This window comes from Protopterus annectens, chromosome 5.part0 (assembly GCF_019279795.1).
Source record: "Protopterus annectens isolate FY-2018-M chromosome 5.part0, PAN1.0, whole genome shotgun sequence".
In the NCBI taxonomy this organism is placed as follows: domain Eukaryota; kingdom Metazoa; phylum Chordata; order Ceratodontiformes; family Protopteridae; genus Protopterus; species Protopterus annectens.
In genome coordinates, this window is record NC_056735.1 from 1,430,333,753 (window position 1) to 1,430,350,219 (window position 16,467).

Genomic DNA, 16,467 nt, shown 5'->3' on the forward strand with positions numbered 1-16,467 from the left:
TAAGTTGTTGTTGTTGTTTGTCTTTTCAGCTTTTCCCAGTTAGAGGTCGCCACAGCGGAACTCCGGTCCACTAATGATTGGAAGTAGATTTTTTATGGTGCCGAGTTGCCAGCCCGATGCCCAACCTTCAGCGAAGGCACGCCCATTCACGCATGTTTTTCGGAGGCCACTCGACTGCGGGGAGTTTCAAATTAAGTACACTTCCCATTTTGTTACTCCCTGATTGTTGTTTCCTATAAAGAATTGCTGCCACTACATTTTCATTTGTGCACCAGTAATGATATGAAGTTTTTTCTGGCTTTTCATTTTTTTCCAAAGTTGTGTGACTATGGAGTTAGTGTAAGTAGTAATGGGGGGGAGCTGCCTTTCTCTAAAGAAAGTTTCTTTCCTCAGGCTGAACCTTTGGCTGGTTTGTTTCATTTAACTGTTGCTTCATCTGGTGTCAACTTGAGCCACAGTGGATCCTGTTCTTCCCTTCTATACTGTCACTGCTTGGTACTTGCTCCGGCAAGACTGTATTTTCTCTGAAAAACTTCAGATTAAAAGAATGAAGGTGAATTACATTGCTACCTACCCTAACAGTAAATGATTACAGGCTTCTAAGTCAGCAGGAATTTTGTTCCTCCCTGAGAATCACAGCATTTTTGTTTAGGCAACACCAGATACTATTTTGGACACTGATGATAACAGAAGCAGTACTCCATTTGAAAACTATTTTGGAAGTGGCACCGACATGAAACACTGATAGGAAATAGGAAGCAGGTAGGATTTCCATGCTGCTGCACAGTTTTCATTGCTGCTGTTGTGGTTGTTACTTACATAACCTAATTTTCAGCTTACAACTTGCAGTGAACAACAGGGCATTGTTAAAAATAAAAAAATGTAGCTAAAGAATTGCTAAATCAAAGAAATCTACATTCGGTGTACTTCACATTCATTAAAATATGGAATGCAAATAGATAAACAGATGATACCAAGCTATGAGCTACAGTACAAAATAGCTGCACAAACTATTCAGATTCTGTTCTATGAAGAAAGAATTCTTGTTCAAGTTACAATCCTAATATTTCATATTTATTGTTATTCAGTTCAGCTACCATACTATGGTCTGTTATACAATGTGGCACTGTGCCATGTAAAACTGCTACTCAGTCACAGAACCTTACATAAAGCCTATGAATGATTGAATGAATGCATGGATACAAACACACCTTGGCATCACACTAAAGCATAATGTCATCTAACCTGAAACACATTTCATCATTAAGTCTGGCTGATGCCTACAAGTTTAAAGGCTGACTTTGTCAAAAACTGAAATTAGGCCACTTAATATCACTACATTTTTGTATTAACTTCATTTTTCACTTACATACAAATGGAACGTGTTCTCCTTCAACAGGTTTTATGCATGTTTGACTTGCTTAAGCACTCTTTGTGAACACATTCTTACCAGCGAGTTGCAGAATACTTCATTCCCCATAAAAATGTCAGGAGTGACATTTTGAATAACTCCATCTTTAAATACCACAAATCAAAATGTTGCAATTTAGACACTGTAATAAGATCCCTTTATTTTCCGCTTTAAATATTAGCAGACTGAAAGCTAAAGTGTTAGGTGTTATGACAACAGGATCCAGCAGCTGAAGACATTATTATTCAAAGACACAGAAAATAGGTCACCACAGTTACCTGAAACAGTAAGGATCACCTACATGCAACATACCAACTTTTGTGCAATTTGTAATTCAGAATCACTATTTTCAACCCCCCCTGGCAAGAAAACTCATGAATACACAGTATTACCACCATCCCTCTTTGTAAAGGACAGTCCCTCTCTGGGTAGTTGTCTCCTGCAGGAAATGACAAATCTGAGATTTTTAGGAAAAAAAAATATTTCCCAACTTTTCTTTAATAGTTGCATAAAATAGTTATTTTGTATCTGAAACACCTAAATGTTCATAGGTAGGTACTAGGCTATTGGCCCTAGGGCCTATATAAGACTAGCCAAAAATGTACTCTGGCTTTCGTCACCCAAGAAAATTATGCTCCTGTGCCCCTGTCGAGCAGAGCCACAGAAGTGATACTTGGGGTGAATTTCCTATTTCCCATCCAGTCCTCAAGATTTTTCTTGAAGAGTGCTAATGAGGAGCTCTGTTTGACATAAATAGGTAGTCTGTTCCAGAGTATGGGAAGTCTCTGAGACAGGAATCTATCCCTCCAGCATATTCTGTTTATTGTGGTGACAAGGTTTAGGTCCCTACAGCGTGTAGCTTGGAGGGATTGGGATTTCTTTAAGTGGAGCATGTCCAACAGCTCTGGGTTTGACATAGCTTTGTATGTTAGGCACAGATCACCTCTGAGTAGGCGATATGCGACCGAGTAAAGTTTTTTTAAATGGTCTGCGTAGGGCATCTGTTTGAGGCCAGTAATCCTCTTTGTGAGGTATTTCTGTGGCCTTTCCAGTTGTTGTAGATGTCTTGTGAGGTACATACCAAAAGGGATGTTTACTCTATAATGGGTCTAATGAGTGATGGGTAGAGGGGAACAATGACCTCTTTTTTTTCTGGATGAGAAAAATGTTATATGAAATAGCACCAGCAACTCAAATAGTACAAATATAAGCTTTTATTTTGGCAAAAAAAGTGAAGCTCTATCCTTTACACTGGCCCTGGATATGTTTTGTCCAGCAAAATCTCATGTTTCCAAAAAAAAGTCCCACTTTGGGCATTTGATAAGGTGGCAGCTGTAAATGTGACAGCCCATTTATACATGTGCATATGATGCCTTGCAAAATACACAGAAACTGAAGTAACACTCTATTTTGCATTGCTGCAGGAAGGAGGTTGCAGATTTTCAATTTTAGTATTTTCCCAGAAACTACAATACAGAAGTAGCAGTCTTATTTTACTCTCTAATGTTTAGTAGATTACTTACGTTCATTGCTATTAAGTACTTGAAATGCATATTTTTCATGAGTGAACAATTATGGGACAGAAGTGGTGTTCTGCATACCTTACTAGCAACACAGTGGGGGATATGTTAAACAGTAAGGGATAACATATAACAGAGAAGAACATTATTAAAGTACTAGTAATATTCATACCAATTTATATACGTGGGGAGTAAGGACATGCAGAAAGGTGCATCTAAGCTATGTAACATAAATTACAGTATTTACTGTGATTAAAAATAAAATAATCTAAATAATCAACCTTCAGCTGTACAGAGAGATACTGTTTAGGATATGAAAGGCTACATTTAATTTATTATATGCAGACAGTTGTTCCATTTTGTTAAAAAGCCATACATAATTAATGACTTTATCTCTGTACAACCAAAAATGTATCTGTTAATATAATTCAAAGGGTACAAGACAGAAGGATAATTAAAATCTGTTTTATCTGTTTCTATGTGATGAAATGGTCAGACCTCTATTGTTTATTGCTTCCTTAATGTACTACATATTGTAAGCCATGATCCCCGTAGGAATCATAATTGTCATAAAAAGGTGACTTCATCCATTCTGGTTGGTAGGTGGTAGTGCAGTACACAAAACATTCCTGAATGCTGTTAACAGCTGGACTCCCTTCAGGTGGATTGTTTTTACCTTCCCATTCTACTACAGTGATTCTCACAGGAGTACGCTGATACCAGTCTGGGCAACCTTCAAACTCATCAAGGTACTGCAACATCTGACTGTTAACGGAATAGATTTCTCCAGTAATGTGATGTCCTAATCCTGGGACGTTCAGTAGAAAGGGAATGTTATATTCTCCTGCAATTACAAGTGGGTATTTCTCCAGTGTGTATCCCTTGCCACAGTATTCTGCTTTCCCTTTGGATCCATCTGTCATTCGATAATAGTTAGGCTGGCCTTTCTTAAGGGTGCCATATATGAAAATGTAGGTCATGCTCCCTGTGGGAACAAATCAAGATGGTTAACTATAATCAAAAGAGAAAGGCAGAATTGGAAGTGCAAAGCATTATCATTTTAGGTATCTAAAAATAATCACAGTAGATATTTATCACTGTAGTAATAGAAGCACGGACCGAAATCAATGGTTCAAGTCAGATTTTAGCAGGGAAAATACAGCTTTCTACAGCTGTTCTGACAACTAAATTTTAAAAATATGCTTCTCCCCCAATCCCAGATACAAATGGCAAAGCCAACTATTTATACAGCATCATGTAGCAAAATGTATACGGTATTTGAATTTTGTTTAGTTGCTTAGTAAAATGCTCTGGACATATTTTTAATCAAGATACTGCTTTGTAGGTATTTTATAATCAAACAAAATGAAACAGTAGCCTTTTTTACATGAATAACAAATGAAGAGTCCCAATGGAGACTGAAATGTGTGCTACAAAAGCTTATGTTATAGAAAAAGGAAAATATGCAAATTAAGTTTGGAAACAAATAAAGTCCATATTTTCCTCCCGATGTATTGCTATATCTGTACAGAAAGTTCAACCAAATTATTATGCCACAGTTTGTCTCTAAAATGTTAGCAACAAATGTTCTAATGCCTTTTATGACAAGTGGATCAGGTAAAATACTCTGAAAAATTCATCATGCACAGTAACGAGAGATTACAAATCACGTGCTAAGCATATTCTGATTTTTACATAAGAACAAGCAGGCGTAGAATGTAGGACCAAAAACTCATATGTGTCATGCCAACTGTATGCTAATGATGTATTTAAAATGCACCCTTCACTGGCTGCAAAGTACACTACAAAACCCATCACAGCAGTTAGACCTTAATCTGAGGAGACTTATACAACGGGTATACCTTTTGGAAATATGTCTTTCATATACCTTTGTTCAAAAAATGTTTTCACATTAAAGAAACAAAACCCCCCTCCCTCCAAAGTTTGGAGTTTTAAGGAACACTACTCATATACGTCTTCAGTTTTCCTACTGTTGTTTGATGGTTTACTTTCTTCTGCAAACACCTTCAAGAAATGCTGTTTGTGGATTATGCTTAGCATTCCTCAAACCTGTAAAGCAACCTCGTAGCAAATAGATCACTGGTACAGTACTGCACCTTTTCAGGGTACTTTTAAATAGCTAAGTTGTTGCTCTTTCAAACGCTGTACATTTATGCTTGACAAAGCCAAAAAAATTCTAGGCATAAGCAAATGTGAAGAAGCCAGTCATGATGTTGATGTCACATGAGATGTGCTATAAAGAAACTGCACATTGTTTGTTTGAGGTAAACATATTGATAACTGCCAGTGTTAAGTGACTACATGCCAGTCAACTAATTATAAGCACCATTACAGTGTCATTTTAATGATGTTACTTCATAAAGAAAAGTATAAATGATGAAGTCAAACTTAAATGACTTGATAACCACGAGGTGCGGGGGAAGGGAAAAATCAGTTATACAACCCCATTTAAAAATAAATGCAAAATTAAACTAATTTTAAAATATTAATTGTAATATGCTTGACAAAGTGCAATAAAATCTCTAGAGTATCTCAGAAAACAAAATACACTCAGTTTTACATACTACACTGTGCAATCTCCCCCATAACATGTTTACACTTCTAAACAATCATTGATCCAGATAAACATAAACGCTATATAATTGTACCTCTAGCAGCAAGACAAAGCGACATGTCTACCCTGATACCTTCCCTCTTGGTTTTCAGTGCCATAAAAGCAAGCTTTTGGTTGCACAATCAATGTATGACAGCAAAATCATTTTAAAGGATGTTACCAACTGACTTGTTCTGACAAGCAGCTTGATAAAGGGAGATACTATATATATATATATATATATATATATATATATATATATATATATATAGGTCTATTTCACATAATTGAACACCCAAATGTTCGACTTTCATATGGCCTAGACCAAATGATTGAACATCTGAATGTTCAAAAATGTGAAAAAACAAACAAAACAAAACAGTGCTAGCAGGGGGGCAAGCACACCTGCACCCCCCATGTGGGGGGGCAGCATCCCCCCACTATTTAAATATACCAACTCCGAGATCACACTACATTGTGGTAAAGGGAAATCTTCCCGTTCCGCGGTCTATGGAGATCCCTATTCAGACCATTCAAACTTTTAAAAGTTCGATCATTTATATGGTCTCGGCCATATGCAAGTCGAGCTTTTAAAAGTTCGACCTTCTGAAGGGGACCCATGTGTATACACAAACTTTCCAAGAATAATTTTAGTAGTACAAACACAGCAAGCAGTTTCTTCCACTAATGGCATATCTAAAGAGCTAAAGCAGTACATGCTAATGTATATACAGCTGACTTCCCTTTCTCCCTATTTTGCTATTTAATGAAAAGTCAATTTCTTTAAATTCAGTAGTCGCAGGTAAGATACTAAAATAATGCAATTATTATGAGTTTACTTTAAGTTGGATGCTACATTATTTGCCACCACTGCAAAGTAACAAAACGTTCTGTTTTCATAACAGTAGTCAAGTATTATGTGCAAAGTCTGTACATGCTAAAAAAGCATGCAACCTTTGTCCACAATATTTTACTACAGTTAATTTATTAAAACCTTTTTTTTTTACTCTCTTGCCATAAGAAGTCAATTTTTTGCTGAGATGGCATAATGGTTAAGGTATTTACCTCTCAGACACAAGGAACTGGGATTGATTCTTACATAGGGAAGTATGGCTAGGCTTAGAATGCCCCCTGCCATTCTTAGCCTACTAATTTCCTAAGATTGTCCTTTCAGCTAAAATATTATCTTTTTTTAATGTACCTGAAACAATTACTGCAACTTCCACAAAAACTGTACATGAAAGCAAAAAGCTAACTACTTTCTTACGCCACAGCAAATTAAAAAAAAAAGGAGAAACAAAAAAGACTCCCACAAAGTGTGCTAAACATTCAGTGAAACTACTGGAAACTGGTCTGTGGGAAATGCATCCCCTCACTGATACACAAGCTGCAAAGGCAAGCATTTGTCAGTGCGAGTTGGGTCATACACAACCTTTATTTTTTTAACGTAGTTTTTTTCATGTAACATAACAGTTAAACTTCACAGGTCAGACAAAAATAAATTTATGATCCATGCACAGTGGCAATTCAAGAGCCACATCTGGCCAGTGGGCCAGGGAGTTTGAGACCCGCAAATAAAAAAAAAAACAAAAAAACAAATGTTCACATGAGGCACTGATGGGGATTTTGCAAAGTGAAAGTGTAATTCCATTTTGCTTTAAAAAAAATGCATTTTTATCTGACTCTACAAAATGACAACTATCACAGCCATGAAGCATTTCTACAATGGGTTGTCTGAAAATTCAAAATTGTAAGACAGGGCCATGAAACAGTAAGAAGAAGAATTATTACGGCTTGCACATACTCTGGATAATAAATAATGCCACAAGACTCCAACTAGTATTTTAGACAGCAACACTGTTTATTCCACATTTACCAATGATCTGTACTTACATACAATAGCACAGCACTGCATTCATTTCAGGAGTAGAGAGCTTCTGAAGTAATGCTTGGTATCAGTACATAGGTTAGTGGAAGCTTTCTCCTGCTTTGTTTACTCCTTAAACTTTATAACCTTCTGAACAACAATACATGACTCAAGCAAAAATAAAGTAGTTGTCTGTCTAATAAAGCAATGTAAACTGGCCTAAATCAATCTTGAATATTATGGGTAACTTTGTGTGTACGTGTGTGTGTGTGTGTGTGTGTGTGTGTGTGTGTGTGTGTGTGTGTGTGTGTGTGTGTGTGTATTATTTTGCTTTGTGTTTCTGAAGATTTTTCTCTGTTAATGGCTGAAATATACATGCTATACAGACATTCCAAACTATCAGCTGCAAACTCTCTCTACACTTAAATGATATGCTTTCACAATGAGAGAACAGAGAGCTTGTTTACTTTATGCAGAGGGCACATTGTTCACAGTAGAAATGTATACAGCAATATAATGCCTGTTTTTTTACACTTCCCTATTCATGTCACATGAAAAACAAGCATAACATGCATATATGCATATAAATGTGAATTTGATTTAAGATTCAGTTGGCAGAAGGGCAGAGCCAAGATGGCAGAACATTAACAGCTTCTTTGGTATGATATGCAGTTAATAATTTAAATTTAAGATACGAGGGAGAAAATAGTTTAATTGCAGTTTAATTTACATCTCAAACAAGACAGTGAAGTGTGTAGAATTTAAATCTTGAAAAGTAATATTTTAGTCAACTCTTTTCACAACTTCTACACACAAAAAAAAATAGACAAATTCATCCAAATCTTCTTCAGGGGAAATGAACACACACACAAAAAAGAACTTCAACAAAGTTTTAACCTCTCTTCAAGAACTAACTCTTAAAATTGACAAATTTCAGGTCAATACTCGATATGCTACAGGAAAATAGTTACAAACTGAAATGTTAAAAAATACAATAAAGGAAATGGAAACTGCACTAAATGATCTGGATGGCAGAGTTAAGGAGGAAGAAATCCAGTCAGAATTCATCTTAAAATGAAACAATTGGCTCATATATAAAGCTGAAGATCTAGAAAACAGGAAAAAAGTGTAATGTGAGGATATTCATTAGAGGATAAAAACATGGTTTCATTTCTTACATCATGGATACCGCAAATACAAGAGCTACAGGAAGGTTTTTCTCTTGGGATTGAGGGAGCACATAGATCACCTGGAAAACCCATTCCGACTAATCCAAATGCTGCTCTAAGATCATTAGTGGTAGTTTATCTTTTTTAGAGAAAAAAAATTGTCTTAAAATCTGCATTGTCAAAAACCCCACTAAAAATAGGTCAGAACATTATAAGATTTCTCAATGACTACACAGCCAAAACATTAGAAAAAAGAAGGGAATTCTGGCTAACTATTAAACTTCTTAAACAAAACAATAACAAGTCTCATCCATTATTTACAACACGGCTCAAAATAATTCATTCCACAGGTGAAAGGGTTTTTACTACTGTTCAGGAAGCAAAACATTTTGTCTGTTCCCTTAATCTAACTACATCTTTACAAGAATAAATGGATTTCTCTACAACTAAAGTGAAAGGTCAGCCAGAAAAACACAATGGAAATGGTAACTCACGCAAAAAACATGTCCTGCCCAAAATCCTATGAAAAGAAGAAAACATGAAGCTATATTTGTTATATCTCTTTGAAGTCATCTTTGATACACTTAGTACATCTAGAGGGGAGGAGAAGGGATTGAGAAGTAAGTTAATGTATTTACTGTAACAGGAAAGTCTGAGATAAGAAGTAACTTTATTTACTTATAAAAAACAGTGAAGTTTAGAACAAGTACTATAATACTAATTATTTACTAATATAGTAGCTAGAATATCTCAGACAAGAAAATGTTTAAATATTCATTCATGAAACGGCTACATAATTTCTCTTCCTTACTCTTTCTCTTTTATTTCTGGTCATTTCTGGTTACATCACCTACTGTTATCTCAATTGTATTAACTTTAATGAAGGGACTTTAATGGTTAAATATAATGTGTTCTGAATGTCAGAAATGCCTAATAATGAGACCTATCTCATAAGTATTTTTGTGAAAACACACAATTATGTGATGCTGGGAACTTGTGTAAACATGGATTGTTTCTTTTAGTACAGCTTTCCTGCTTTAGCAGCTTTCTGTTCGACTGATCTAAAAAATTCTTCTGCATGAAAAGATAGCGGTGGTTGCACTTCATGTAATAATTGCCCACTAGGCTTAGAGGTGATGAGAACCCGAGGAAGGAAATAACTTCATTCAGTTAGTAAATAGTTTAGTTTAAAATTAAACAACATAAAATATAGACTCTAAGAGATCTGATTTGTTAGGGTGGTGGTTATGGGTGTGACTGGGATGTTGTGAGGCATTTGTGTGGAGAGGGGTCTTGAGGTTTTCTTTTTTTTTGTCTTTGTTAGATTGCTTTGCAATGTTTTGACTCTAGCTGGGTTGGCAAGGGAGATTTGGTGAACAGATTTTGACAGAGAATGAATGATCAAAATGTGTGTGATATGGGACTGTATTGTGGGTAATTCATGAGACAGTTCAGTTTGGTTTGGAGACGTTTGAAAAACGTTCCCACTCAACAGTTTTTTGTCACTCGCATTTGTGAATACAGTGGTGTGAAAGATAATAATATATACATCAGGTGCAACATCATTACATTTAATAATTATAATTTAATGCCTACACCAGAGAAGGACAAGCAACGTTTGGGAAAATAATGATAAAAGAAAAAGACTGTAGGGTGACAGTGGTTTGCTTTGTAAGTACTGTTGGGTTCGGCTATTGGAGGTACTCTGGTAGGGTAACCTCTTTATGTTTAATTGGTGGGAGGGATTGCCAAAGAAAAACAAATGACAGTTAGAAATCTTATATCAATAAATAATTTCATTATTCACTATATGAAAGGACAGTAACCAATCGAATTGAAGAGTGGTTAAGTGTTTTCTAAACATTTTACAAACCTTGTATATGTTCATTCAAGATGAGACTGATGTATACATACAATGAATATGAGAAAACGTTAAGTGCATTAGTGCAATGTAAAACAAGCATATATGGGAGTTATAATAAAAGTAAACATTAGAATCTCTTTTTTATCTAGCTATATCTACATATCTATATAGCTATATATATATATTTATATATATATATATATATATATATATATATGTGTGTGTGTGTGTGTATTGTAGTAATTGCAATATTAAATAGTTTAGAATTTGTGAAATACTGGCTCTTTAACAAAATATCTGAATTATCCCAAGGTATCTCATTAGGCTGCTTTATATATCTGTATTCCTTTTTCTCACTGGCATACTTATATAATGCTAGGGTACTTCATCAAATTGTTTTGTATAAATCCTTATATTGTTTCATCTATTAAATAATATCTAAATTGATTTATTCCATCATATCTGAAAGCTCAGCTCTTTAGTATTTTATGAAATGTACATGTTTGTTTATATGTTGAATGGGTCTACTTCAAAACAACAAAATACCATAACAGCGAATTCCACACAATCGAGATGAGTGTATCGAAACTGTTTAACAATGAAAATGTAAAACAATGAATGCTGTATAATCCAAAACAAGCAACTTTACTGTTGGTAACTAGCACCAGTGTAAAACAGAAATAAATGTCTTATCCAAAGTACAGCATACTACTTAAGAGATATGGCGGATGTAACGGTGTGCATATCCAGAAGTATTGGCCACGTCTATACAACCTACATTTGTAGTTTGCCATTTCCTTAAGGTAGTGAGATCTCAGAGTTAGTATATATAATTTGTGGTGGGGTATGGAGGTACAGCCCCCCACATGGGGGGTGCAGGGGGGTTTACCCCCTGCAAAAATGAAGGAAATCAATAAACTTTGTGATTGTACACATTAGAGGAAACTTTTTGATTATACGACATTTGATGTTTTCAATTTTCATTGTTATGCAGTTTTGATAAACTCATCTCGATCTTATGGTATTTCATTATCTTGAAGTAGATCCATATTAAATAAATAACAACAAATGTATAATTAATTGCATAATAATCAGATCAACTGAAAATACAATCATATATGTTTCTTTAATAATTAAAAATTGCCAAAAGGCTAGTTAACACATGTTGCATTAACTTTCAACTGACATATTACACAAACATAACTTATTGAGTAGGAGAATACATTTAGCATGTTTAATTGATTAATTGATGTAACAATTTGTATGGAAAATAACATAGCTCAGGAAGAGCTATGTATACAGGTTCAGATTAAATATTTTGTGAATGAATGATTAACTGATGTATATACATTTGTTGGCAGAATGATAATCTTTATTTTTAGTGGTCAATTGAAAATTAAAATTAATATGTGTATGAAAAAACATAAAAAAATCTATTTAATTTTTTACAGTTATATTTTTTGACTGCACAGCTGCACATAAAAGGAATATACATTAAATGCATGTATTACATCACTGAATAGGATAAGTTAGTAAGATTAGTTAAATCAGGAACAATTCTGTTTGAACTAGGAATCACAATGGATTCCATAGATAGTGTACAGTTTTCTTTAAAATGTTTTTGTTTGTTATAAAATTATTAATTTTGCAAAATATCTCAGTATGCATACCACTGAGTTACATTTTTCAAATTCACTTATCTTTTTCAGGTAACTTGCTTAGTTATATAAAGGGAAAACTGGAGAAAAATGAGGAATGCAGGAATGATTAGAGTACATAGTAAAGATGTTGAAAAATATATAAAACTACATAAAAACAAATTAAGTACTAAGTTAACTCACATCAAAATGGATATGAATATTCTCTCTCTAAATGTTAATGGTCTGAATATTCAAACTCAAAAGAGCAAATCTAAAATATCTTTCAGGTAGCAAATTCAAATAGTCTTTCTTCAAGAAACACATATTAGAAAAGAAGACAGAGATAAACTTTGATTTTCAAATTATGAAATTGTATCTCAATTAAATTATAAATCCAAAAAAAGAAGAACAATGACTCTCCAGAAGGAAAATGTAGTTATACCAAAAATTTTATTGAAAAAAAAGATCAAGATGGATTATTTACAATGACTATAATAGAATATAATGAAAGAATATGGAACTTATATGGGTGCCCAGAGATGGGAGTCAAAAATGCAAGAACTCACTTAAATAACACTGTAGACAGCATCAAGGTGAAAGTTAATAATAGGTGGTGACGTCAACTGCATTTTGGAGAAATCTGAAACTAGCACTTCTAGAAAAATCCTAAAATTTCAGCATCTGCAAAATTACTAAAAATGGCTAAAAAATTTAAATATGGTTGATGTATTTCCCGTGACACATTCTAATTCATTTTTCTTACTATTCTCATGTATTTGGTATATATTCCACATCTGACAAAAGGTTTATATCTCAAAAAATAAGTTGCAAATTTTTAAAATATAAAATTAGATCACCAAATGTTTAGGTAAGTGAACGGTGATTAATCGACCCCATGTAAGCGAAAGCTTACAAAACCGAACTGTCAGAACAGTGATTTTTTTTTTTCCAAGGGAAAAAAATCTCTGTTCCAAAAAAAAAAAAAAAAAGTAAGCACATTAAAACATGAGATTAAGTGGGTGCTTCGCCCCCACAAACCCCCCTACTTAAATATACCAACTCCGAGACCGCACTACAGTGCCGAAAATGGCAAAGTACAGAAGCGGCCAAGCGTATTCTTTTCCAGGGAAAGAATTCGCTTACATACCGCTTCGATATTTTGCAGTTTCAATTTTGTCAGTTCGACCAAGACGCATTCGAAAACATGCGTCTTCGGTCTGCTGATAGGAACCCTAAAATTATACATTGTCCCCTCTGATCATAACATAATTACCATAATTGTAAAAACTGATTATAAAAGGTTGCCATATAAAACAAGAATCCCAGCTTATGTAACTAAGAAAAATTTAACTCTCAGTTTATAAAAAAGATCTGTTTCATTTTTGAATACCAATCTCAAACAAGAGACAGATATATTAATGGTATGTGACTCTCTCAAGGCTTACTTACATAGGATCATAATGTCTTGGTATGGTAAGAAAAAGAAACAGTGGGGCAAAGACATTAAAACGATACAAGATGAAATCTAAATAATTAAAAAAGACTTTCAAAAGTTAATAAATCTTTATTAAATCAAATTAAAAATCTTAGCAAACAATATTAAACTATTCTTACACACAAGACATCTACAGCTTTAGAGAAACTCAAAAATTCTATTTATGCAATGACTCCTAGAAGAATACACATTATTATAAGATGATCTATAATACATTCCAAAAAAATCACATATTACCAATCGTTTGAAAGCTAAAAACAATAAACCTACGACAGATATAGAAGACATTCTATGTTAATTTAAATCATATTATAAAAAAATTAAATGATTCAAACAAAAATAGATTAATTAATGATTTATAAAATATACATTTTTAGACAATTTAGAAATACTCAAGATTCCTGAGGCAGAAAATGACAATAAGCAAATAAACAAATACTTAAATTATTTAAAGCAAAGTTCAAAGTATAGATGGCATATTGTCTGAAATATATAACACTTTCCCAAAGAGAGTAATGTATTTTATAATAAATTAGTTAGTATTCAGTCTAATTTTATTACACCCTCATCATGGAAATATTTATTTAGTATCTCCTATACCCAAAAATAATAATTAATTATCTTTATGCTTCACTTAAAGGTCTATTAAACATGGATTACAATTTTTTATGTCTATTTTAGTTGCAAGATTAAAAAAATGTATTCCTAAACCAGTAAATGAAGATCAGACAGGCTCTATACCCAAGAGACAAACACAGGATAACATCAAAAGAATAATAACAATTATAGATTTATCAAATAAAAAAATAATGATTTAACTTTAAAACGTTTGGATATAGAAAAAGCTCTAGATGCATTAAACTGGAATTTTCTTTTCAAATAACTAGAACATTTTTTTGAAGAATTTAGAACAAGTAAATCTTATGTTAAAATTGGTTCATATCTTTCTGATCAATATGGCATATTGAAAGGGACTAAACAAGAATGTCCACTTTCACCTATCTTACTTGTTCTGGGGACTGAAATGCCAGTTATAGCAATAAAATCCAATAAAGATATTTATGGGTTTTATTTAGAAAGAAAATATCAACATAAAATAATGTTATTTGCAGATGATATGCTTCTAACACTCTCTAAATATATCATTGAAGAATTTGGGAACATTTTGGGTCTACAGTTCAATAACAACAAAACTATATAATCATTAATTAAAAATAACCCATAAGGAATAGAAGTTATTGAAAAAAAAATTAGGTAAAGTATCCAATGAGATAGAATATCTTGGCATTCTATTAGGGAACTTCTGCAATATAATTATATATGTTAATATAGATAATTTACTAGTAGAAAAGAGACCAGTTGGCATAATTGTTAAGGTCTTTGCCTCCCATGCAAAAAATGCAAGATTTGATCCTGACCTCTGGCAAATGCCTGTTTGGAGTTTGCATGTTCTCCCTGTGTCTCTGTGGGGTTCTTCCCAACTCCAAAAACCATGTTGAGTATTTCCACCTCAAATTCACCAATGAATACAGCTGTGGGCAGCAGCACACACTCTACATAGTGCCCTATAGGAAGAAGAGTTCGTATCTTCATGATAGGAGAACACTGATCACAGATTTCACGTCTTGACAGGGCTAGCTACTGAATGGTTTAAATTATGGCCTAGGTGACTCGGTCATATTGACTAATGTTGCCAAAATAGGCATGGGTACTTACCGATGATAAATGGGTTTAGGACCTGGCCTACTCCAACCTAAGCCAGGGATCCATGCTAATGATGGGAGGGGTGTACGCACCCCTATTGGCCAGTATGTGCCAGCCATGAATTCCAGCAGCCCTGGGTCAATAAGCTACTGCCCGGTTGGTGTCTAGTTGCCCAGCCTGGGTTACCTGGGATAGCTCTGTGTAAAACCAATCAACCTACCAAACATGAACTGAGAATTGCTAGTAGGTTCACTGACAGGAGGCAGTTTGAAAATGGATGACACTATGATATGGCAGAAGCTGGACATCCTATGTATCCAAGAGAAAAGATTAGGACAGTGTAGCAAAGCTACTGGCTTTGGATCCAGAGTCTATAAGAACTGCCTGGCTCCACATGGGTGGGGCAACAGGAATAAAGGAGAGGTCATTCTTGAATTCTGTCTGGCAAATGGCTTGATAGCAGCCAACATATAGTTCAGAAAGAGAGACAGTCACAATATCACATACAAGAGTGGCCAACATGCAACTCATGTAGACTTCCTCCTAGTAAAGAAAGGGCACTGGGGTAGAATCAATGATTGCAAAGTCATCCACATGTGAAACAATCAGACCACAGCATAAACCACTGGTTGTCACAATCAGCTACAAGCAGTGGTCAGAAGGCTCTAAGGTCAGCAAAGACCAGGCTGAAGACCTGGAAGTTGACTGGAGAGAAAGTACAACAGTTCAAAGAATTACCCAGGGCTGTAGCACCCCAAGAAGAGGAGGAAATAGGTGGAGTTGAAGAAGAATGTCAGCACCTCAAAACAGCATGTGTGTAGACTACAGAATTGATATCTGGCTGAGCCAGGTATGGAAATAAGGTACAGAAGGAAAGCTTGTGGTGGTGGAATGCAGAAGTCCAGGAAGTCATCAAAAGAAAGAAACAGTGCAGGAAAAAGTGGGAGATAGAAAAGATGAACCATGCTAGGAAGGAATACTGGTTGGCTAACAAAGAAGCTAAGAAAGTTGTTGCAATAGCAAAGAACAAGGAAGGCATCAGAGGCACTCTACCTGTTTCTAGAAAGTAAGTCAGTAGATGGAACAAAGAAACTATATCAGGTTGCAAGGCAAAAACAGAAAGATAAAGAAGATAGACATCCTTCATAAGGGATGCCAACAACAACCTTCTCACCATTCCACA

The 16,467-nt window shown here is 34.5% G+C and overlaps 1 protein-coding gene across 3 annotated transcripts in view; it reads right to left on the bottom strand.

Annotated features, from left to right (window-relative positions):
• Positions 1 to 2,610: 2,610 nt before the first annotated feature.
• GGACT (gamma-glutamylamine cyclotransferase) overlaps positions 2,611 to 16,467 on the bottom strand; it is a 517,164-nt gene continuing 503,307 nt past the window's right edge. For all 3 annotated transcript variants that reach the window (XM_044071238.1, XM_044071237.1, XM_044071236.1), the window contains exon 2: positions 2,611 to 3,916. In XM_044071238.1, the coding sequence (XP_043927173.1) occupies positions 3,450 to 3,916 (467 nt within the window). In that variant the 3' untranslated portion in view covers positions 2,611 to 3,449. The remainder of the gene's footprint in view (positions 3,917 to 16,467) is intronic.